Here is a 23488-nt window from a genome sequence, read left to right as displayed (position 1 = left end):
GTATGGACTTAACCACAGTTTCAATTGAGAAACTCTGGCCATCTTAGACTAAGCCAAGTCCACAAATACCAGAGAAGTCCTGGAAGCCTGGCACTGTATCAAATTGGCCATCAATAGACAAATAATATCTACCTACTGTACAAAGGGCAGTCCTGTTGGGAAGGAGGGCTCTTCAATTTTAATATAGATAGCGTCTGGCACCTCTTTCAAACCTCTCTGTCCAGATGATGGACTTTGCTATCTTCAAAAGCGTGGCCTTCGTCTTTGAAATGCAGATGAACTGCTGCATTTTGTAAGGCAGATGGACTGCAAGATCACTCAGAACTGAAGGAGCTTCTGGGATGACCAGCTCAAGGCCACCCAGCTGGTTTTTATGGCTAACCAGCTTTCCCGGTTTCTAGCCTGGTGCTTTAACCACTAGACCAAGCTGCCTTTCCCATCATCACTTCCCTTGCTTTTTGCCACAAGATGGTCCATCTGTTTGGGAAAATGGTACCTTTAGGCTCATGGCAGATCATTTCAGAAGGACTGGTGGACAGCAGAACACAATCCCCACATTCTGGTCAATCAAGGAAGTGAGGGGGAGACTGGCCTAGCTGGGAACATTTCCCAAAGCAGAAGGACAGGGGAGTTTATATAAAGTTATTGTAAGTTTGTATCACAATAGGGAAAAAAAATCACTAAAGCAATTTGGCAAACTTCAGATTGAGGAAGGAATTCCCTTTCAGTGATACAAAACCTGTATCTATGAGAACCAGAGATAACTAAGAATTTTATTATGTCTGGAATGAGAACTTCTGCATTATTCACCTCTGGCAATTATACATTTGCTAGATTTATCCTTTAGAATGACAGATCCCTCTGAGTACAGGAATACACCCAAGGTACTTTATTTTATTTCATTTTTTTTAAAGAAAAAACATATTTATCTGTTTGATGTACGTAAAAAATTCCCATTTCCTCTTTACAATCACCCATAAGCCACTTAGAGCAGCTTCCCAAGTATAAAATACACCATTTCCTCCGCAGTGTTTGGAGATGCCAAATTTAGGATGAAGAATAAAAACCTGAAGATATTCCCACAATTTCTCAGCTAGCTTTAATTCAACATCTGGACTTCAGATAAAAAGAGGTGGAATGACAAGCCTGTTGACCTACATGTCCATGTCAACAGAGGCTTCAACTGTGCATACAGGATTTAGAAAGTTCACCAACGCAGGGCAGATTGGTGAACAGGTAATTTGCTCAACTTCAACTGAAGACTTCAACCGAAGTCTCCCACACAGGTAGAAGAGGAACAAGTGAAATCATAGCATCTTCATGCTGGAGTGACAGCGTTGAGTCACGGTGAAAATCTGAGTATTTGGCACTGGTTTTTAAAAAAAACAAATGGCATCCCCATGATGGAATATCAAATTGATATCAAATTAGGCAAACCACCAGATCAAGAGAGGGTGATTTGGTGTGCTGAACACATTATGTTAGGGCCGAACTAATCACAATATGGGTGAGTGCAATGTGTAAACCCAGCTCCTGCATAGAGATCTGTCTTCATTCACACATGGATAGAAAAAACTCCTTGAATTACCCCTATAAAAACACACATCTTATTAGAACAAGGCAACCTGAATATAAGCTGTGTTTTGTCACAAATTAGCAGTTTCTATAAAACTAGAATGAAAGGCTGTCTCTTCTTTCTGTACCCTTTCAGCGGAGAGGGTCAAGCCATTTAAAGGATAAAAATGATAATTGCTTAATACTTTTTTTCCTGACCTTCTTCAAGGTGTTGCATTCCAGATGTACTGAGCTCCAATTTCTATCATTCCCCAGACAAGTCTCAGGAAGGGTCAAAAGAGTAGGATGGTGCCAGGTTGTAGACAGTCTGATACTAGAACTCCCTGGCACCTTGAAGATTCAGTATTCAACCATGCAGGGAACATCATCTCAACTTTAGTAACTTTCCACAAACAAACTTTCTGGACTTTTAGTTTAGTGAGATGGCTTTGTCCCTGCTATTTCTATTTTCTCAAAGCATTTCATTGTTCACTTCTAACCTATTTCAATGCCAGTGTTTCATCCCAGCTAGGGTGTCATTCCTACCGGAGAGTGTTGATGCAAAGGTGACACTTAGACTGAACCAATGAGCTTTTTTGTTCTTTTTTTTTAAAAAAAGCAAGTTTCGAATCTCTTTTTGGCTGAAAAGGGATAATCACCCCTGTTTTCCTTCTCTCCGCCTGTCTTGCATCCACTCGAAGTAATGGGAGGGAAAGAATATTCCTGCCTTTCTGTTTGGTCCACTTTCCAACAAGCATGATCAGAAGAACACGGAGTACAATCAATGCCTTCATGAACTGTGTTTCTGACGCTTCCAGAAGCGCTTGACGTCTGAGTGGCCGGCGGGAGTCACCACCATGAGACGCTTGATTGGGTTCTCAAAAACCAGGACCCCAAGTTCCTTGGCATGGTCACGGAGCAGCTCAAAGTCCACCTGGGATAAGAACTGGTTGTATAGGACACCTGTGGGAAAGAGTTGGAGAAACAGATGAACAGGAAGGCATGCAAAGAGAAGCTGATGGAGAAATAGAAAGAGACAGGTGTGGAAAACAGGCGGGGGCAGCAATATATGGCAAAAGAGGAATAAGAGTGGAAGAAATGGGGCAAACAAGGACAGACAAAACCACAAACAAGAGCCTCTTTATATCCCCCCTGCAGACATCAGGGCCAACTCCTGCTTTTTTAAAATGATAATCATGACCACCCCTGTAAGTGGCGTGACCCAGCCACAAAGAATATGGCTTCTTAGCTGTACACAAAGCCCTAGATGTGGTCCAGGAAGCAGGCACCCTGCTGGAGAAATTAAAATTCACATTTTAATTTCAATTTAATTTTTAACAAATCCATCCTAGAACTAAGTAGGAATTTCCTGACAATGAGAACAATCAATCTGTGGAATGCCTTCAGAAGTTGTGAGTGCTCCATCACTGGAGGTTTTTAAGAAGAATAACAGAATAACAAGAGTTGGAAGGGATTTTGAATGACATCCAAACTCTGACCAGGAAGTCTATAGCTAAGGCAGAGATGTCAAACTCAAAGGTCTGGGGGCTAGATCCGGCCTGCAGGGTGCTTAGATCTGGCCCGTGAGGCTGCCCTGCAAACAGTGAAGGACTGGCGACGGTGCCTCTGCCAGTTAAAATGGAGCTTGGGAGGGCCACTTTTTTTGCTGGCGGAGGGTTACAAGAAGCTGTCACAGCCAAAAATGGAGCTCAGAAGCCTGTTTTCGCTGGCAGAGCGCTCAGGCTACTACAGACGCCCCCAACACAAGTGACATCAAGCTGGCCACACCCACTCCAGTCCCCCCAAGGTCAACACAACCCTGATGAGGCCCTCAATGAAATCGAATTTGACGCCCTTGAGCATTATATTTGGACCATGCAACTTTAAGGTGTATGGACTTCAGCTCAAGGCTGGCTGTGGAATTCTGGGAGTTGAAATCCACACGTCTTAAATATATTAAGGCTGAGAAACACCCGTTTAATTAAAACTAAAGAAAGCAGAGATGAAAGTGAACAAGAACTGGAGTCAATGACCAAAACCTCTGATATATAGGTGGTCCTTGATTTATAACCATTTTTTTAGTGACCATTTGAAGTTACAGCAGCACTGAAAAAAGTGACTTAGGACTGGTCCGTACATTTATTGCTCTCATAGCATCCCCATGGTTACATTATCAAAATTCAGGCGCCTGGCAACCAGCATTTATTTGTGACAATGCCACATTTCAGATTCATAGGATCTCCACTCGCAAGCTTCCCGCCTGCCTTCGGACAAGCAAAGTCAATGGGGGGAAACTGGATTCACTGAATGACCATATGATTCGCTTTACAACTCCAGTGATTTACTTTAAACAGCGGGGCTTTAAAAACAGGTCATAAAATTGGCTGCAACTCATTTAATCTTGTTTTAGCAATGGAAATGAGGGTCTCCATTGTGGTTGTAAGTTGAGGACTACATCTATATTGGACTAAAGATTAATGCCCGGACGGTCTGGCTAATGGCCATACTGAAGTTCAACGCACTGGGAGAGGAGACCAGGTTGGGGAATCTGCCAAACTATAATGGACCTAGTTTGACATCCTATTAGATTCTTCTCCCGGTTATCGCTTCCTCTCCTGACCACCTGTCCCATCTCTCGGAGATGCTCACCCTCAGAAAAGCGCAGTCTATCCCGTTCCAGTTCCCACAGCCGGATCTGATCTGTGATTGTGGGGGGCAGTACAGGGGTCTGTGGAGAGGAGAGTGGAAAAGTTAGAGATGGCAAAATATCTATTTGCTAAAGAGCAAAGAAAACAATCTCCCAATTGCATTGTCCTCTAGAATTGACCAATCCCTACTTTCCCTGAACCTGTGGTGGTGGCCTGCCAGCGGAGTTAGCAGCAGATTCGGACAGTAAGGAGGTTGGGAAGGAACATGGGTCAGTCCTGGAGTCTGGGGAAGGCTCTGGGGAGGGCTCTGTGTCAGAGGCAGGCAGGGGGCCAGAGCCGTATGCCAGTTATCAGCTGCCTTCAGAGTCAGACATCAGTGAGGCAGAAGAACAGCTGGAGCCTGTTCCCAGTGTGCGCATACACAAAGTTGTCAGACGAAGGGAACAGCTAAAGAACAGGGGTTGACTTGGGAGTAAGGCCACAGGTGGACGATAAATGACCCCTCCCAGAGGAAATAAAAGGGGAGCGAAAGGGGAGTGGAGTTTGCAGGAGACAATTAGTTCGTTTAATTGGTTTGTGACTCTCCAAGGCTCCTTGCCACGTTTTGCAGATATCAGCCTATCAGCTCTCCAAGTCAGTTAAGGTCTGTGACTGTAAACCCTCACTTGAAAGACTTTGCTGAATGAGCAGAATTCACAGTAAATTAATAAAAGGGTTTTTTGTTGGGTCAAGGAGTTTGCGTCATGCTCTTGGGAAGCCTACGTCAGAACAGAACCTTTTAATCCAGGGATCCACAACCCCGGGGCTATGGCCTACTACTGGGCCACGGCCTGTCTGTAACCAGGCTGTGAAAAACATCAGACAAGCGCATCTGTGTGCACAGCTCCCCTCGCATAAGCGACGGGAGTTTGCACTCAGGTGCGAAGTTCCCCTCTCATGTCTGATGGGCATGCGTACCCCCGCTCGCACAAATGGAGCTGGGTGCAGGCCCACCACTCGCACACAACCATTCCCTCTCCCCCCACCTCTGCACAGGGTACCAAGCAGGAAAAGTTTGAGACCTCTGTTTTAATCCATATTTCATATTTGGGATCATGTTAAGTCTTGTATTGGGCTTTCTCTCCAGAAGGCTTAGCAATCTTCTTTTATACATAATTTCATAGGACCTTTACAGTGTTTTATTTATATCTTATAAGTTTTGTATAAGGTAAAGATAAAGGTTCCCCTCGCACGTATGTGCTAGTCATTCCCGACTCTAGGGGGCGATGCTCATCTCCATTTCAAAGCCGAAGAGCCAGCACTGTCCGAAGATGTCTCGGCATCATTATATGCCGAAGGCGCATGGAACGCTGTTACCTTCCCCCCAAAGGTGGTCCCTATTTTTCTACTTGCATTTTTACATGCTTTCAAACTGCTAGGTTGGCAGAAGCTGGGACAAGTAACGGGAGCTCACTGTTATGCGGCGCTAGGGATTCAAACCGCTGAACTGCCAACCTTTCTGATCAACAAGCTCAGCGTCTTAGCCACTGAGCCACCGCATCCCTCCTAGGTTTTGTATAGTATCTTTTTAAGATACTTTTTAAGCCGCCCAGATTTATCCTATGGCAACATGGGTGACCAATAAATTTTCCAACCAAAAAAAAAAAGGTTCGGGCTGCCAATAATTTTCAACTTTTTAACTGTCGCAAGACTAATATATTTTTAAAAATTTAATTTCTGGGGATGCGGTTTGGGATGGCTTGGCTGCTGCGTTCCTTAAGCTAGCATTCATATTGCCCCAGCTTTATTAAACAACAAATACATTGTTACAAAGGGCAACATTTTTCTTGGATGCCCTAATCCCCCAGGGGTCCTCTCCCTTCATTTCCTCTAGCCATTTCCTCACCTGTTTCAGCATCACGGCGTGAGCTCGTGTCCGTAGGAAGTGAATGATCTGTAGCAAAAGAGGATAATGAACCTTGGGTACATTTGAGACTTTGTCATTAAAGTTTTAATCCCCATCCAACCAACGGAGAGAAGCAGAGCATGATTCCGAAGTCCCCTTTAAACCTATCCTCACCTGATCGGCCGTGATCCCGTTGGCAATGGCCTGCTGTGTGCTCTCCCGGGTGACTTGCGCCACCACCAAGTTAGGGAAGCGATACAGCATCTCAGAGAAGAGGGCAATTAGTGCAATCTGTAGTTCTGAATCTGGAAGTAAGCACATGTAGAAAGTTAGCACCCACCCCCCTCCAGAAGAATGAAATATTTTAGGAAATATTAAAAAGGTGGAATATTATATTTCCCTGGATGAGAAAAAGAGAAACAAGTTTTAAAAACAAAGCAGCTTCCTGCCCCTCCCTGCCCCTCTATCTTCAGCTCCAGGATGATGGGATTAAGACATGGGCCTCAGGACATGATAGGATTAGCCCTCTACCCAGAGGTGGGTTCCTACCAGTTCGCACCTATTCGATAGAACTGGTTTGTCAAATCTACCGAACTGGTTAGAAGAGGTTCCACCAGTGGACCTGGAAAGCAGGCCACACCTACAGAAAAGGTTCCAAAATGTTTTGAAACCCACCACTGGTCCTTGGATATGATTATTCTACACTATCAAGCTCATATTTATAAAACTCAGTGCCTCTGTGAAAGGTAAGGATGACTATTGCGTTTGTGGTACAATCAGAACATTGCGTGTCTTGATGTTGTTTTAACGCAAACCAAAGATGCCTTTTAAAAAACAAGTTTACATCATATTCTTATGCATGCCGGTGCTGTGTGTGAGGTAATTTAAGGTGGTTCTGACAAGTGTCGTCAGTATCTTCATATCCGGTCACATGGGTGGCAAGCCACACCCACAAAGGAGGCCACACCCACAGAGTAGGTTTGAACAATTTTTGAAACCCATCACTGCCTCTACCTATCTCACCACATGGCACCTGGGAAGATTACATCACCCAGCAAGGCTCAACCAAGCCTGGGACTCAGGACAGCCTACAGAGTTGTCCCTGCATGGCCCCATGGGAGTCTGAGAACCAATCAGAACACAAGCTCAAGTTCAAAAGCCCAGAGAGGGTATAAAACTCAAGCCCTATCAGCATCTCTGTCCTTTTTTCTTCACCCAACATCTTCAAGCCATGTGATCCTGTCCACTGTTAAATCATCTTTCCAAACAGCCACCATGTTTCCAGTGTTATTTTCCCCACTTGGAACTGAATCTGGAAGGACATTTCTTCAAACACACACAGAGAGAGGGGGAAATACAACATTTTTAGATAAGGTTTCTCAGGCTCAGCCACTTCAAAGGTGTGTGGACTTCAATCCCAGATTTCCCCAGCCAGTGGGCCTTGGTTGAGGAATTCTGGGAGTTGAAGTCCACACGCCTTAAAGTGGCCGAGCTTCAGAAACACTGCTTTAAAATAGGCAAGCAGCTTTCCCCAGTCCAGTGTCCTTTAAAATCAGGGGTTCCCAACCTGTTGGCTACTGGACTGCATGTGTGGCTGGCCTGTGCACGTGTGTATGTACATGCACAATTCCCTCACTCATGCTAGTGTTGTGTTGCGTGCACTAGCGTTGTGTACATGCTTGTGGCTCCGTTCGCGTGCTTGGGTCACCGTTTACACGTGCCCATGTGTGCGTAAAGGTGCCTGCCCCTCCCCGCCGTGCTGCCAACCCAGAAAGGTTGGGGATGTCTGCTTTAAATAGTTCAGTGTTTCTCAACCTTAGCCTTTTTAAGATGTGTGGACTACAATTCCCAGAATTCCTCGGCCATTATTGCCCCTCCCTCCCCACCCAAAGGGGCAAATGAAATACTTAATTTTGGATTATATCTCTTGGTATAGTAGTATACCCTTTATTGTCATCGTGCATCATGTATACAACAAAATTGGTTTTAGCCTCACTGGTGCAATCCATGACCAAAAATACAAACAACATAAATAGTATAAAGAATAATCCCTATGCAAGTAATTAGGGAAAAAAAGAAAAGAAACAGAAAAACTAGTCATACATTTCATACAAATGACGCACCCCTTTCCCTCAAAAAAGAGGTTGAAAATCTGGGTGCATCTTATACACTGAATACAGCATTTTTTGCCTCCTGAAACCCCGCCCCCTTCACCAAAATGTCTGTGCATAGCCTTTAGGAGGATTCCAGAGTGCTCCTGGCGGCTGGGGAGGGCAGAAATGAGCGAAAAACAGGCCATTTTTTGCTCAATTTCAAACCCCCCCCCCCAGGCCCCAGGAGCACTCTATAGGCCTCATAAAGGCTATGCATACCCTTTTTAAAAAGAAATTGGGCCAGTTTTCACAAAAAACGGGCCATTTCTGGGAGGTATGCAGAGTGCAAAAACTTTTTTTAATTTGCCTCTTCAAAATCTTGGTGTGTCATATTTTCCTAAAAATACGGTATATCAAAACAGCCAATAATTTGAGAAATATTGTCCTAGGTCAAATGAATCAGTAAAGCAAAATCTTGGAAGTATTGTGTTATACAACCAAGAGATATTTAAAAAACTGGAGGCACTGATTCCTAATTCTGAATTAGAAGAAGAGGGATGGGCCTCTGAAGAAAGGAAATCAGTATGGTTTCAGACCTGTGTATGCATAGATCCTGTAGTTGGTCTCCACCACGATAAAGCCTTGGTTATGGGTGTCCACGGTGGTACCTGAGATGCCGGAGGAAAGATTAATAGCTAAGCGGGTGGGATAGTAACGCCTGGATTTTCTCTGCAAAGAAAGAAGGAAAGACATTGGCAACCAGTTTGTGGAAAGTTCAGAGCTCTCTGACAATTCATCTTTCAGAAGGCTAACCTACCATTTTTGCTCACAAGATCCTTGAAGAAGTCCTTAATACCTCTAACATCTGACAATTTGTGTTTTTTAATACTCTGGTTCAGCTCCTCATATAATCCCCCTACTGTGTTGTACCTTTCTTTGAAACACCAGGCCAAATTCCCGGAGATGCTGAAGGAAGTTCAGAAGAGAATCACTCATTCCTTCCACAGAATAATCCTGAGAATAAAGAAATTGGAAAATAATTTATTGATAGACAAGTACATTGCACAAATATCTTGATTGGTCAGTAGATGAATAGGCAATCAAATCACATTGAGAGGCCATGAACAAATTCTTCTGCTGATTTACCTGTAAGAGTCATAAATGGAAGATGCACTTACTAAAGAATGAATGCTCTGTGCACATATCATTCATGCTTTGTTTCCTAAACAATTAAGCTATGGTTGTGACATCATAATTTACACTAAGCATTTAGCAAACGCACTATGTCTTCTTTTCGGCCATCTGCTCCAATTTTCTAGGTTCTATGCTTGTAAGACCCTGTTCCGCTCAACATCAGAGGCTATTATTTGGCTTAATAATTGAATAATGTGTGCAATCTAGATGTGAGACTTTAATTAGGGTTAGTTCAAAGACCACGGTTCCCCTAATCTTTAAGGTAAGCAACCTTAAACCCTAAAAGAGCCACAAAGATTCTAACCGGAAACCCCCCCCCCCCCCCCGTTCAATTCTGGAGCCAGTTATTGTCTTGATATGTAGCCCAACTTCTCACCAACATATGTTACTGATAGATAAAGTTCCTTCTCACCTTGCCAAGCGTGGAGAAGCTGAGCTGAAAGAGGAAGGAAAGAATCTCCACCAAGTCCATGCCCCTGGTCTGTAGAATGATGCAAAAAGGGGAATTAGAAACAAGAAATGGGCAGAATAACCAGAGCCGAGATGGCAAGCAGTCATTTCATTGTTTCTCCTCACCTCTGCTGACTGGAGATACTGGAGCATGAAGTACCACAGCTGTGATGAAGTATCCAGCAACAGGAACTGGAAGCCGGAGGATGTGATGCAGGGAGGTTCCCCAGGCTCACTGCTAGGAAGAAGCAGAGTAACTCAAGAAAAAATCCAGAAAAGGAAAAACAATTCTTAGTTTTGCAAAGTTGTACCCAATTTTCACATGATTTACACTGATGGTGGCTAGGGTTCCCTGATGCTACAGGAGACTGATATGCTGTACATCATCCTGCCACTATCTGAGTGTTAATGCCTGACAAAATAATAAAGTTGGTAGGGACCTTGGAGGTCATTTAGTCCAACCCCCTGCTCAAGCAGGGGACTCTAGACCATTTCAGACAAATGGTTGTCCAATCTCTTCTTGAAAACCTGCAGTGTTGGAGCACCCACAACTTTGCGGGGAGGGGTGTTCACTGATCAGCTATTGCACTGATTAATTGTTTTGTCAGGAAATTTCTCCTTATGTCTATATTGTGTCTCCCCCTGATTCGTTTCCATCTATTGCACTGATGGTGTGTGTGTACTAATTGCTTTCCCTCCCATCTTTCCCTTGTGCCTGTCCCCCAATCGTTTGTTTCACCATCCCTTGTTCTCAGGGATATGAGTTATTGCAATGTGACACACAAATAGCCTCATCTTACATAAGCCTACGATTATGTGCAAATGTAACTTGGGACAATGAATTTATGACACAGTATGTTCTCCATAGGTGGGTTGCTCCCGGATTTACTACCGGTTCGCTTTGCATGCGCAGAACATGTTATAGTGAATTGCGCATGCACTTGAACTACTAAACAACATGCCGGCAATGGCGACTGAGTAATTGGTTTGGGTGTGTGGCCAGCCTGGGCCGCTGCTGGTTCTGCAATCCAGGCCAAAATACCACTACTGGTTCGGCTGAACCAAGCCGAACTGGGAGCAACCCACCTCTGATGTTCTCCAAACTCAAATTATATGTACTCAATATTTGTGTATACTTAATTTCTGTGGTACTGCAACTTTCTACAATAGAAACAAAAGGATGATTGGAAACCTGGTTGGGCAAGAAATAAATATGCCAGCTTTTAAATCTGACATTTAAAAATTAAAAATCTAAATCTTACAAGGATTCTTGCTCTCTGCATGCAAAACACCAGTCTCCACACTTTACCTAGACCAGGAGTCTCCAAATTCATGGCTGTGAATTCTTGGCTGGCCAGGGGATTCTGGGAGTTGAAGCCAACAAGTCTTAAAGTTGCTAAGTTTGGAGACCCTTGATCTAGACAAACCTGACCAGGGTTTCAAAAATGATACCTGCCCCATAGTTGCTCAAGACACACACATACCTCCTCCGGAAGGTCCTAACCCATAGTTTGAGAACGTCTGCAGTACATCATGATCAGAGGGTAAAAATGTTGTCTGAATGCTGGCCCTATCTTTCTGCACAGCCGTTCTTTTTTTCCTGATGTCAAATCTGACAATTCTCTACTGTTCTTAAAACAGATACTGGGCTGTATTATGGCTGGAGGAGATACTTTGGGAAGGGGGTGACCTTAATCAGTGGTCACCAACCTTTCAGACCTCAAAGACCGCTAAATTCATAATTTTAAATCCCACAGACTACTAATATGATATGCCTAATGATCAGCTGGCTGGGCGTGGCTAGGTGGTCATGTGACTGGATGGGCAGGACCAACTTGATGTCACTCACATCGAGGGTGCCTCGCCTGCTTCTACTCACCCCTCCCCTTCCAGCCTGCGTGCCCGGGCTCCTTAGTCCCCCACCAGGAAGCAGTTGTTGGAACTAAGCAGCTACCATGAGAAAGAGTTGGCAAAACAGCTGGCTCAGTTCAAATTGGATCTGACCGAGAAGGAGACTCAGCAGAAGCACCTCACTGAGAACGATGAGCATAGGCTTTCCAAGCAGAGGGAAGACCTGAGGGAGTGCAAGGCCAGGTTGGCACTTGGAGGCTCAGTGGGCTGAGATGGTCAACCAGTTCCAGGCCATGATACAGTCCCACTGGAACAAGGCTTTCTGCTCTTCACAACCAGCAGCACTTCCCTCCAGTCTTCACCCAAAGACTTGCACCAGGAGGCTGAAGCAGACCCCAAGTCAGAATTTCTGCCCACCTCCGACCCACACAAAAAGACCCTGAAGGGGGAAACTCTCTGTAGCAACACAAGTGTTCATTGCACGTATCTGACACGTATCTGTAGTTTGAGGACCCCTGATTTTGTGCCATATAAGAAATGCAAATAATTTTTCTGCAGACCATCAAGATTTTCTCGGGGACCACCAGTTGGTGACCGCTAGACTAAATGCTTGTATCTCCCCGAGACACTTACCTCTTCATCAGGCCAGCTTCAGTCAGCAGTTGAGCCAGGTCCTGACTCACTGCTGCACTAGGAGAGCCTACCATGAAATGCAGGATGACCTAAATGGAACAATGTGGAGAAAAAGAAGAAAATTGTGATCTCTGTGGAATCTGGTGTTTGGTACACTCAATTCATTGTGTGCTGCACACCCTATGCAAAGGCACCCAGTCACTGGAGACTCTACAAAGGGTTGCAATTCCACTCACGATTCATCATGATGTCTATTGCTTTGATGGGCAGAATTCTAGGATACACCCCATTGAGGGATCCTGGCTTGTAATGGCAACTAATCTCAGTTGAAACTATGAAGCAATAGACAACTGCAAATGCTACTAAAGGACAGTAAGACCACATTAGATAAAGGGAGAGTTAGTAAGGAATTGGGAAACATGGATGTCCACCCTAGGCCTGGTGAAAGGAAACGCAATAGTATTCTACCATGAATGAATTCAAACAGGAAGAATCAGGAGCTTAATCCTCCATAGAAGGAAACACACCATTTAAAATACTCTGATTTCAAGGAAATTTAAAATGCTAAGCACAATGGTGCTGGAGGAGACTCCTGCGAGTCCCTTGGACTGCAAAGTGATCAAACCAGTCAATCCTGAAGGAGATCAATCTTGACTGCTTTTTAGAAGGCCAGATCCTGAAGATGAAACTCAAGTACTTTGGCCACCTAATGAGAAGGAAAGACTCTCTGAAGAAGAGCCTCATGCTGGGAATGACTGAGGGCAAAAGGGGAGGACAGAGAATGAGGTGGCTGGATGGGGTCACTGAAACATTCAGTGTGAGATTAAATGGACTCCAGGGGATGGTAGAGGACAGGAAGGCCTAGAGAAAAGTTGTCCATGGGGTCGCCATGGGTCGGACACAACTTTGCAACTAACAACAAGAAGCACGTTAACCAAACCATATCAAAAGATCTTATTTTTGCATGATTAACCTGGTGTTTTCTCAGAAGGAAGGCTTTTGAACTAAATACAAACAAGAAAGGAGAGAGAGCAGCAATCTTGGTGACTTCACTGGCAAGAGGTGGGAGAACACTGCAACAAAATCAGTCTTTTGAAGACTAATACAGATAGTCCTCGACTTATCATCACAATTGGGACCAGAATCCCTGTTGCTAAGCAAGGTGGTTGTTAATTGCGTCACACCCTATTTTTTGGCTATAGTTAAGCGAATCACCACAGCTAAGTAAATCATACAGTCATTAAGTTAATCCGACTTTCCCCCCATTGAGTTTGCATGCTGGGGAGATTGCAAATGGCAAGCCAATGATCGTGGGATGCTGCAACCATCCGAAATACATGCCAGCTGCATGCATGTAATTTTGATCATATGACTGTTGGGATACTGCAAGAGTTATAAGTGTGAGAGCTGGTCATGTCACTTTTTTCAATGCCACTGTAAACTTCAATCCTAAACAATCCTAAACAAAATGTTGTAAGTCAAGGACTACCTGTAAATACATCCATAGCAAATCAGGCTACTTAGACAAGGCAAAATGCTCACCTCCCACCTTTCTTCTGCATACTTGTCCAAAGATGGGACATCTCGGGCATGCTTATCTGGGCCCAGTTGGCTGGTATCATCGGACCAGGCCTTACCTCTGTGGACACAGAATTGAACAGTAAGAAACTCCATTAGTATTTATGGGCTGTAACTTAAGGATGGCACTACTAATGTCCTATTCAAGAGTAAGGATTCTTAAACCAGGTAATAGATCTTCTGTAGGTATTAAATGCAAAAGCAATTCCTACAAAGGAATTATTGAGCCTGTCATTTCTATCTCTATACCTTTGGGACAACCATGACATGGATGATTGAGAATCTCCATAGACATTTGACCTATTAATAGTGAGACTACTTCAGTGATCTCCCCCACCCCCCTCTTCCCACTTATGGCTATAACCATGTTGCTTGTATCTTTAACATTTTTTTTTTCCTAGTAAAATTTGACTGCTTATTAGTAACCTGCTGTGGCCCAGCAGGAGCCGCTGGAGCTGGCGATGGACTCCGATAGCGAGGACCCCTATGAGTCGGCTATGGAAGATGTGGAGGACCCTGCGCAGGGTTCAGACTCAGAGCAGGGACCAGAGAGGCTGGTTGGCCACCAGGAGGCGCCTGAGGCATGGAGCAGTGGGGAAGATCAAAGGGAGTTTGTCCCTGACGCCAGGCAAAGTAGGGCGGAGAAACAGAGGCAGCAGTTACGGAGACAGACTCATAAGAGATAATCAAGCCCAGGTGCTTGTGGCTTGGCCCCTCCCAAGAGAGTACATAAGAAGAGACTTTGGGAGGAGTCCTTTTGCAGGACACAACTGTTTGTAATAATCTGGAGAAGCTCTTGTCTGTATTGTCTATTGGAGTCTGGGTTGCTGCCAACTTCTTGCCTGTGAGTTGTGTTTGGGCTTTCAGCCAACAGGATTGTAATTGCTGTAAATAAAGAGTGGCAAACTACTAAGCCTGTGTCGGCGTTAATCACTGGACGGAGGGAGGTCAGAACAGTAACCTATGGCTATCACTAAGTGTTGTATCTTATAATTATTGATGAATGTATTCTATTTTATTTTTCTTTATGTACGCTGAGAGCATATGCACCAAAGACAAATTCCTTGTGTGTCCAATCACACTTGGCCGATAAAGAATTCAATTCTATCCTATTCATCTGACTGCTAACTGCAATTTGGCAGTTCAAATCTCACTGGCTCAAGGTTAACTCAGCCTTCCATCTTTCCGAGGTGGGTAAAATAAGGACCAGATTGTTGGGGGCAATAGGCTGACTCTGTAAACTGCTTAGAGAGGGCTGTAAAGCATTGTGAAGTGGTATATAAGTCCAAGTGCTATTGGTCTTGCTATTGCTAGTTTGCTCTCTTATCAGGATCCCCAAAACACCCCTTTCAGAGAACTGAAATTACCCTCATCTTCAGCCAGTGCAGTCATTTCTATGAACTTCTGCCTTCACTCTCCAACCTTAAGAATTTGGACTCACCCTCCCAAGAGAGCAATGCGCAGGTTTTCCTTGAAGATGGGGTTCAAGACGATGCCTTCGAGCCCACCTGGAAGTAGCTGTGTGTGCCAAAGTCGCAGTCCCAGCAGGATATCCGAGCTCTCCTCTTGTTCCCTGAAACACCATAGCCCATCATGAATTCAGGAAGTGTAGTTCCTTGATGAAGGTACTTACTGTAGTTAAGTTTAAGACAACTAAGAATAATTAATCAAGGAACTACCAAGAAGAAAACACTCCCACTGACACAGACAAGGCAAGCCACTGCATATAAACAGAGAGGAAATCCCATTCTTTTCTAGCACTGATGGTATTACCTAGTTGGGTAATGAAACGTCTGCAAGAAAACAAACAAGTTCAGAGAGCATCAAGGACTCCACACGTTAACCTTCACCTGTCCTTTTATATTATTATGTTGCTACTGTTGTGGCTTTTGAGGTTTTTTCTTATTTTAGTCCAAATATGTAAAATGTCTCAAGTTGTCATTGTAATTGAGGCTGTGGACAAATTTATTAAATACATGATAATGAATACGAGCTTTATTTATACCAGCCGGCCACATTTCTGCTAATGGAATATCTCAATGCAACATACACTTTCAATCTTACAATATTTATTTGAGCAGTAATCGCATTGGAGTTTTTGTTCTTTTAAAAATCTTTGTTAGACAATCAAGGCTTGAGTTATAAACTTACTTGACATATTCCTTCTTCACCCACAGGGCCACAGCTGCCTGACGAAGAGGCTGTTCCAGAAAAAGCATCCGCATGACATAATTTTTGGCTAACCCGGGCAGTTCCCTGGGAAGAGAAGAATGTAAGATCAGCATGACGCACAAGGTACCTTTGTTTTTTTCATAGCCATGGAATGTTTGCCAAAGTCTTTGTCGGCTGCCACCTTAATGCTTGCCTGCGCTTCAGCCACAGTGACATACGGCTATGAAGCATGGGGAGGGGGAAAGCAAGGGGAGAGGGGGAAACGAAAGTGAATGCTGTATCGCTTCCAGACTCTGCTTCAAGGTCACATAACATACCAGCTGCATATCGTCCTGAACTTGAACTGGCCATTACAAAAATATCTTTCCTGAATCTGACTGCTTGTGTGTGTGTGTGTGTGTGTGTGTGTGTGTGTGTGTGTGTGTACGCGCGCACTCAATCCTCATATCTACTACTTTAATGCACTTTTCTTCTAAGAAAACTGTCCTTTTCTTAACAAATGGAGCCAAGGGTCATTTCTATTTAGAGCAGAGGTCAGACCCGATTTCATTGAGGGCCGCATCAGAGTTGTGTTTGATCTTGGGGGGTCGGATGGTGGTGTTGGCTGGTTGTGGCCAATAGCACTTAGGCTTATATACCGCTGCATAGTGTTTTTACAGCCCTCTCTAAGCGGTTTTTACAGAGTCAGCCTATGGCCCCCAACAATCTGGGCCCTCGTTTTACCCACCTCGGAAGGATGGAAGGCTGAGTCAATCTTGAGCTGGTGAGATTTGAACTGCCAAACTGCAGCTAGCAGTCAGCTGAAGTAGCCTGCAATACTGCACTCCAACCACTGCACTAACTTGGCTCAACATCACTGTGACAGCATCCTGCAGCCCTCTGCCATAAAAAAATGGAGAAAGCGGCCTCCCGGTGTCTCCCTTTTCACCGGCAGAGGGCTGAAGGAGGCTGTCGCAGCAAAAAACAGAGGCCTTGCGCGGCCTCCTGGAGCTCTGTTTTTGCTGGCAGATGCACCGCAGGCTGCTCCTCAGGAGGCCCTATGGGCCAGATCTAAGCACCCTGCCGGCCAGATCAGGCCTCCAGGCCTTGAATTTGACACCACTTTATAGGTTTCAATGGTGGCAGGTATGACAGTCTATTCTGCAAAACACTGGGTCCAGCAATCTGGAACTAGGAGCAAGTGATCTTTCTTCTCTCTATATAAAAATGTCTGTCCGTCTCTGTCTATCTCTGTCTCTGTCTCTGTCTCTGTCTCTCTCTCTCTGTGTATGTGTGTTTTCCAGCATAACTCTGGAACGTCTCAAGCAATTTCAACCAAACTTGAACAAATGTCTTACTCCCTGGAAACAAATACTGTGGGGATAAGAAACCCCTAAAACCCCTTGGGGTGTGTGTTCTGTTAAGATACAGCTGGTTGTGCCTTAAAATGGCTTCTACTGTACAGCGCAGTGGAGTTGCCATGGTAACGGCTTCACAGTACTCCACAAGGGAAAATCCAACATTAGAAATTATATTTGGTCCAGACATTTCCCCCCTATAAATAAATACCCGGGCAACGCCTGGTTATCGGCTAGTTATCTATAAAATACGGCTTTGAATACATGAGGTTAAAACCTATTTGCATTTTTATCCCCAGCTGATACAAGGCCTAAATTCTAATATTTGAGGACAGGCGAGATTCTCACTTACCGAAGGACAGCAAGGCAAGTGGCAGGATGATTATACAGCCGATCTAAAATCCCAGGGCTGAGACCCCGCAGGTATTCATGAAGGTTCTTGCATTTCAGCTGAACTCTCTGGAGTTTCATCCCTGACTCCGTCATGACAGCTACCCTTCATCACCTGGACATTTTTCTGCAAAGGCTGTGATAGTTGAAAGACAAAACATCTGGTGAATTCAGTAAAACAGCATGTTCGCTGTGGACAGAACTAGCACTGGGATAAGTACAAAACCACATTTTTTTTTTAGGAAAGTCTATGAATTAAATCACACAGGCAGAAATCTGTGGCATAATATTTAGAATCACCTGGTAGTCCTCATCTTACAACCATTGTTTAGTGACCAAAGTTACAATGGTATGGGAAAAAGTGACTTGTCCTCACAGTGATGACCATTGCAGCATCTCCATGGTCCCTTGATCAAAATTCGGGTGCTTTGCAACCAGCATGTATTTACAATGGTATCCTGGGGTCATGCGGTCATCATTTGCAAACCATTGTCAGCCAGCTTCTGATGATGAGCAAAGTCAATGAAGGAAACCAGATTTGCTTAACGACCACATGATTCATTTAATAATTGCAGTGATTCACTTAACAGCCAGAGCAAAACAGCCATAAAATTGGACAGGACTCACTTAACTATCACCTTTCATAGCAATGGAAATTCTGATTCCAATTTTGGTCGTAAATTTGCCTGTACAGCAAATCTGACTCAGTGGTAATAAGGAAGAATCCATTTGCAATATCTTCACAGGCAGGCTTTTTTTAGCTAGCCCGTTTCCCTGTAAATAAGACCTTCCCTTGATAATAAGCCCAATCGGGATTTTGAGTGCATGCACTAAAATAAGCCCTCCCCCAAAAATAAGCCCTCCCTGAAAATATTGCAACACAGCAGCAGCCATGAGGTGATCACGCTTGCTGCCTCCTGCACCTCAAAAATAAATAATACCTCCCCAAAAATAAGGCCATGTACTTATTTGGGGAGGGGGGTCAAAAGAAAATAAGACCCTGTCTTATTTTCAGGGAAACACAGTAATTCCCCCATAAGGAAAATGCCCCAATAAACAGCAAATGTGTTGCTTTGTGGTCTTGCTTTTGGTAGATGAAATCTTCCATAGACAAGGAGAGATTTTTAATTTTAAAACAGGCAGTCTAGAAAACACAAGCTGTAATTTGTAGGCAAAAGATCCCTGCCAACTTCTGGTTTTCTTCCCCTTAGAAGAGAACTAGAACTTAAAATCTGTTCGCAGATTTTCCTATTGTAAATGCTGAGACTTTACATGCCATCAATTCATCCATGACTTACCAGTTCAATAGCTTGGAAACTGTTTAGTTCAATGTTTTTCTAACTCATCAATATGTGTGGACATCAACAGTTTTGGGGGAATTCTGGGAATATAAACCTTCACATCTTAAAGTTGTTGAGTTTGAAAAAACACTGATATAATGCAGTTTAAAAATTTAATGCCAGGATAGCCCCATGCTTTGAAAAGCTATTAAGACTTGACTCTTGGCATCTTTTCAAGACTTGACAGGTTAATTTTTATTATTTATTATAACAAAAAAATATTTCATCTTTAAAAAAGAAATTTTTTAAAAAAAACTAAAATACAAACTAAAGGGAAAGAAAAGGGAAAAAAACCTCTCTAATATACTTATCAATAGCCACTGGATTACTAATAAATTTGCTATTATAATCTGAATAATATATTATTGTAAGATCACAGAATCTCTGCCATAGAAACACATATTGTTGCATCCTTCAATTAGTACAAAATATTGCCTTTTCCAAAACAGACAGATCACAACTTTTTCTTCACCTTTTAAATAATACAACTTTTCTCATTTCTTAATACAATTCTTTTTGCACCACGCCCCACTCTAAGCATGTAGTCCTCAACTGACAAGTTCATTTAGTGACCGTTAGAAGTGACAACGGCACTGAAAAAAAAAGGCTTACAACCGTTGTAGCGTCCCCATGGTCACATGATCAAAATTCAACTGATTCATATTTATGACGGTCACAGTGTCCCGGGCTCATGTCAGCCTTTTTTGCAATCTTCTGACAAGCAAGGTCAATGGAGACATAGATTCAATTAACAACTGTGTCACTCACTTAACTGCAGTGATTTACTTAACAACTGCGGCAAGAAGGGTCGTAAAATGGGGCAATATTCACTTCATAACTGTCTCGCTTAGCAATAACTATGGGCTTAATTGAAGTGGTAAACTGAGGACGACTTGTACAGCCACAATGAGGAAATGAATGGGTTCGTTAATTTGTTCCTAGTTAAGTGTTGACAGACACATGTTTAGATGAAGACTAGACAAAGAACCAGAGGTTATACAATAGGCAAAAAAGAAGGGAGACTTCCGGCGGGGAGGAAAAATCTGTATATGAATTGTTGCTAATTGTGCCTACTTGGTGCATTTTGGAATCATATATTTTTATTCTTTTCAATCGGATTGCTGCGTCGGGTATATATATATACATACATACACCGGTCAGAACTTCTTAGGACTGGAGCGGTTTATCAAACATAAATACGTTTATGATCTTCCTATACTTTCCCACGCTGGCACAGCAAAACGCGGCGCTCCCTTCGCTAGGGTCTCCTTCTCCAAAGACCCCGGGATGATGCCCAGGGCTGGGAGAAGCTCCTCCGGGGCTTTATTCTCAGACGGGGCGGCGTTGCCAACCCGCCCCACCCCCGGATCGCAAGGCTCCTCCGGTTTCACCAAAATCGGCTGCTGCGGGGGCGCTTGCATGTTCGGGACCCAAAGGACTCACCTTCACCAGGAGCGCATCGGGGACGGGGACAAGGATCCGCGGCAGCGCCCCCACACCAGCCGGCCCTCCCGGCGAGCAGGAAGCGATCGGCGCACTCCACCTCTCGGCGTCGGCTCCTTTTCCTGTGTGAGTTGCATGTCGGGAGCGCGGAAAAAAAAAAAGGCCCGGGTTGCAAGGGGTAAGCTCGGTTTTGAATGTGTCCCCGGATCGTGGTTTTGGGGCGGTCTAGATTAGTGTGGGAGGGGGATGACGTGGGTGGGGGGGAGAAGAAGGAAGGCGTGTATTGCATTCACAGTTGCAGAGAGGAACGGGGCGTTCAAAACTAGTGTAAAACTGGAGTCTGGGAAGCACAAGAATGTAGTGTTGGGGGCGAGGTGGGGATGTGTGAGCCTCTTAATAACTGGGTTTTCTAGATGTTGTGCTCCGACGCTACCATCCCTGGCTCTGCTGGCTAAGGCGTATGGGATTTGGAGTCCTGCCCATCTTTCTATTCCTAATCCAATCTCTCCTCCTAATCCTGTCTATGGGATTTTAATTCCTTTGTCGTATCATTTTTATTCCTTTTCTGCTCTCTGCGTTGCTTATTCAAAAGGGAATAGCAGTGCCTATTTGCGTGTGGGTATTGTGTGGGTATATTTATAAATATGTATATCTAATATTTAATTAATATTAATATTTAAATATTAATATTTAATATTTACTAAGGTCATATGTAATGATCTAAGTGCCAGAGCCCACTGTAATAACATTGCCAAAAAGGCAATGGTTAGCAGTACAATATGATAAATTAATCATTGTTAATTTAAACCTTGTGTAGCTGCTTCTCTGGTCATATTGTACTGCTAACCAGAGCATACAAAACATTTGCTACACCAATTCTCGAATACAGTTCATCTGTCTGGAACCTGCACTGCATATCGGACATTAATACGATTGAGTGAGTCCAGAAGTACTTCACGAGAAGAATCCTCTGCTTGCAACTGAATACCTGATGCCACCAGACTTGAAATTTTGGGCTTAGATAACTTAGAACTACGCCAACTTTGGTCTGACTTAAGCATAGTGCATAAAATTATCCGCTAAAATGTCCTACCTGTCAATGACTACTTCATCTTCAACCACCACAATACGAGCACACAATAGATACAAACTTAAGGTAAACTGCTCCAAACTTGACTGCAGAAAATACGACTTCAGCAACAGAGTTGTCAATGCCTGGAATGTGTTACCTGACTCTGTGATTTCTTCCCCAAATCCCCAAAACTTTAACCTTAAACTGTCTACTGTCACCCTATTCCTAAGAGGTCTGTAAGGGGCATGAATACCCTCCCTGTCCTAATGTTTCTTTTAACAATAGCAGTTAGACTTATATACCGCTTCACAGGGCTTTCAGCCCACTCTAAGCGGTTTACAGAGTCAACATATTTGCCCCCAACAATCTGGGTCCTCATTTCACCCACCTCGGAAGGATGGAAGGCTGAGTCAACCTTGAGCCGGTGAGATTTGAACAGCCGAACTGCAGAACTGCAGTCAGCTGAAGTAGCCTGCAGTGCTGCACTCTAACCACTGCGCCACCTCAGCTCTATGTTTCTTTTTATTCTTATTCATTTCATGTATCCAAAATTATGTTTATACATACTGTATTTTTCAGAGTATAAGACGCACTAGAGAATAAGATGCACCAAGATTTTGAAGAGGCAAATTAAAAAATAAAGTTTTTACACTCTGCAGACCTCCCAAAAACAGCCCGTTTTTCACGAAAACGGAGCCGTTTTTTGTTTTTTGTTTTTTTTTTCAAAAAAAGGGCATGAATAGCCTTTAGGAGGCTTATAGAGTGCTCATGGGGGCTGGGGGAGGGAACAAAACTGAGCAAAAAAAAGGCCCATTTTTCGCTCATTTCTGCCCTCCCCAGCCCCCAGGAGTACTCTGCAAGCCTCCTAAAGGCTATGCAAAGCCATTTTGGTGAAGGGGGCAGGGTTTTGGGAGGCAAAAAAAGGCTATATTCAGTGTATAAGACGCACCCAGATTCTCAGCCTCTTTTTTGAGGGAAAAAGGTGCAACTTATACTCCGAAAAATATGGTATATATATTGTCTGATACATTCTTGATGAAAATAAATAAATATATGAACTTGAAATGATTGACTTAGGATAGTGTAGTCCGAGAACCCCTAGACGACCCCCTGAGCGATCTGGAAAATCGAAACGATTTGGCAGCCTATGCTGAAAAATAGTACAATATTAAAGTCTCATCAAATAATCCTGAGATGTAGTAGTGGCAGCAAATATGTCAGTTTTAAATTTTAATCTGGTCAATATCAATTAACTAATTGATATGGATATCAATTAATATCAATTACAAACAAAAGTTTATTTTGAAGTCCTCAAAGTAAAATAATTTTTAAAAGTGGAAAGGGATCCCGACAGAATAAAGTTTAAGAAACACTGTTTTAGGGTAAGAAAGTAATGCATGATAATTCCATATAATTATAGTTACGCCCTCAGATCATGCAGCTGTTTACTGGGGCTACCTGTTATAGACTTTGATAGATTTTGAAGGGAAAAAATAAATCTCTCTCTCCCTATCCTTTTCTTTCCTCCCTCTTTCTCCCACACAACTAAATCTTATTATCGCAAAGGTGCTTTTTCAAGAGGCAACTGGACTTTCTTGCTTTTCTCTGAAGATGTTTTGCTTCTCATCCAAGAAGCTTCTTCAGCTCTGACTGGATTGAGGGGAATGAAAGGATTTATACTCCTTGCAGACAGCTGGTTATTTGCATTCTTTTTAGGGTGTCTTCAAGGACACCCAGATGACAAGGGCAACATTTAGTAGAGAGAGGTGATACAGGATGTATTTTTGATTGATGTACAGAGCCATGGAGATGGTCAAGGCCTGGGGGCCGGATCTGGCCTGTGGGGTG

General features: G+C 43.6%; 2 protein-coding genes across 4 annotated transcripts in view; one reads left to right on the top strand and one right to left on the bottom strand.

Moving 5' to 3' along the window:
• Positions 1 to 1076: 1076 nt before the first annotated feature.
• LOC116503638 (general transcription factor IIH subunit 4) lies at positions 1077 to 20657 on the bottom strand. 2 transcript variants are annotated; one of them, XM_032210191.1, is made up of 14 exons: positions 20569 to 20657; positions 17748 to 17921; positions 16038 to 16142; positions 15328 to 15459; positions 13851 to 13947; positions 12309 to 12397; positions 9951 to 10062; positions 9787 to 9855; positions 9111 to 9194; positions 8777 to 8909; positions 6262 to 6392; positions 6088 to 6135; positions 4204 to 4282; positions 1077 to 2517 (listed from the first exon to the last, which is right to left on the bottom strand). In XM_032210191.1, exons 2-14 carry the CDS (start codon positions 17879 to 17881, stop codon positions 2345 to 2347), a joined length of 1386 nt encoding a protein of 461 aa, XP_032066082.1. In that variant the 5' UTR covers positions 17882 to 17921; positions 20569 to 20657; the 3' UTR covers positions 1077 to 2344. The 2 variants fall into 2 exon arrangements, with proteins under 2 accessions (XP_032066082.1, XP_032066083.1); XM_032210192.1 differs by having other exon boundaries at positions 9951 to 10059.
• Positions 20611 to 23488, top strand: part of LOC116503637 (valine--tRNA ligase, mitochondrial-like) — a 40597-nt gene continuing 37719 nt past the window's right edge. The window contains exon 1 of one of the 2 annotated variants that reach the window (XM_032210190.1): positions 20611 to 20694. The gene's annotated coding sequence lies outside the window, so the exon portion shown is untranslated. Of the gene's footprint in view, positions 20747 to 23488 lie in introns of both variants that reach the window. The other variant, XM_032210189.1, reaches the window with a different exon arrangement.

This window comes from Thamnophis elegans, chromosome 2 (assembly GCF_009769535.1).
Source record: "Thamnophis elegans isolate rThaEle1 chromosome 2, rThaEle1.pri, whole genome shotgun sequence".
Lineage (NCBI taxonomy): Eukaryota > Metazoa > Chordata > Lepidosauria > Squamata > Colubridae > Thamnophis > Thamnophis elegans.
This window is presented reverse-complemented; position numbering and strand designations above follow the sequence as displayed.

Excerpts from the sequence above, each read along its gene's own strand:
- LOC116503638 (XM_032210191.1), bottom strand. The coding sequence starts at position 17,881 with ATGACGGAGTCAGGGATGAAACTCCAGAGAGTTCAGCTGAAATGCAAG. Across the intron at positions 9,195-9,786 it reads GCTTCTCCACGCTTGGCAAG|GATTATTCTGTGGAAGGAAT; the intron begins GTGAGAAGGAAC and ends CTTTATTCTCAG. Across the intron at positions 2,518-4,203 it reads TAGACTGCGCTTTTCTGAGG|GTGTCCTATACAACCAGTTC; the intron begins GTGAGCATCTCC and ends TCTTTCCCACAG.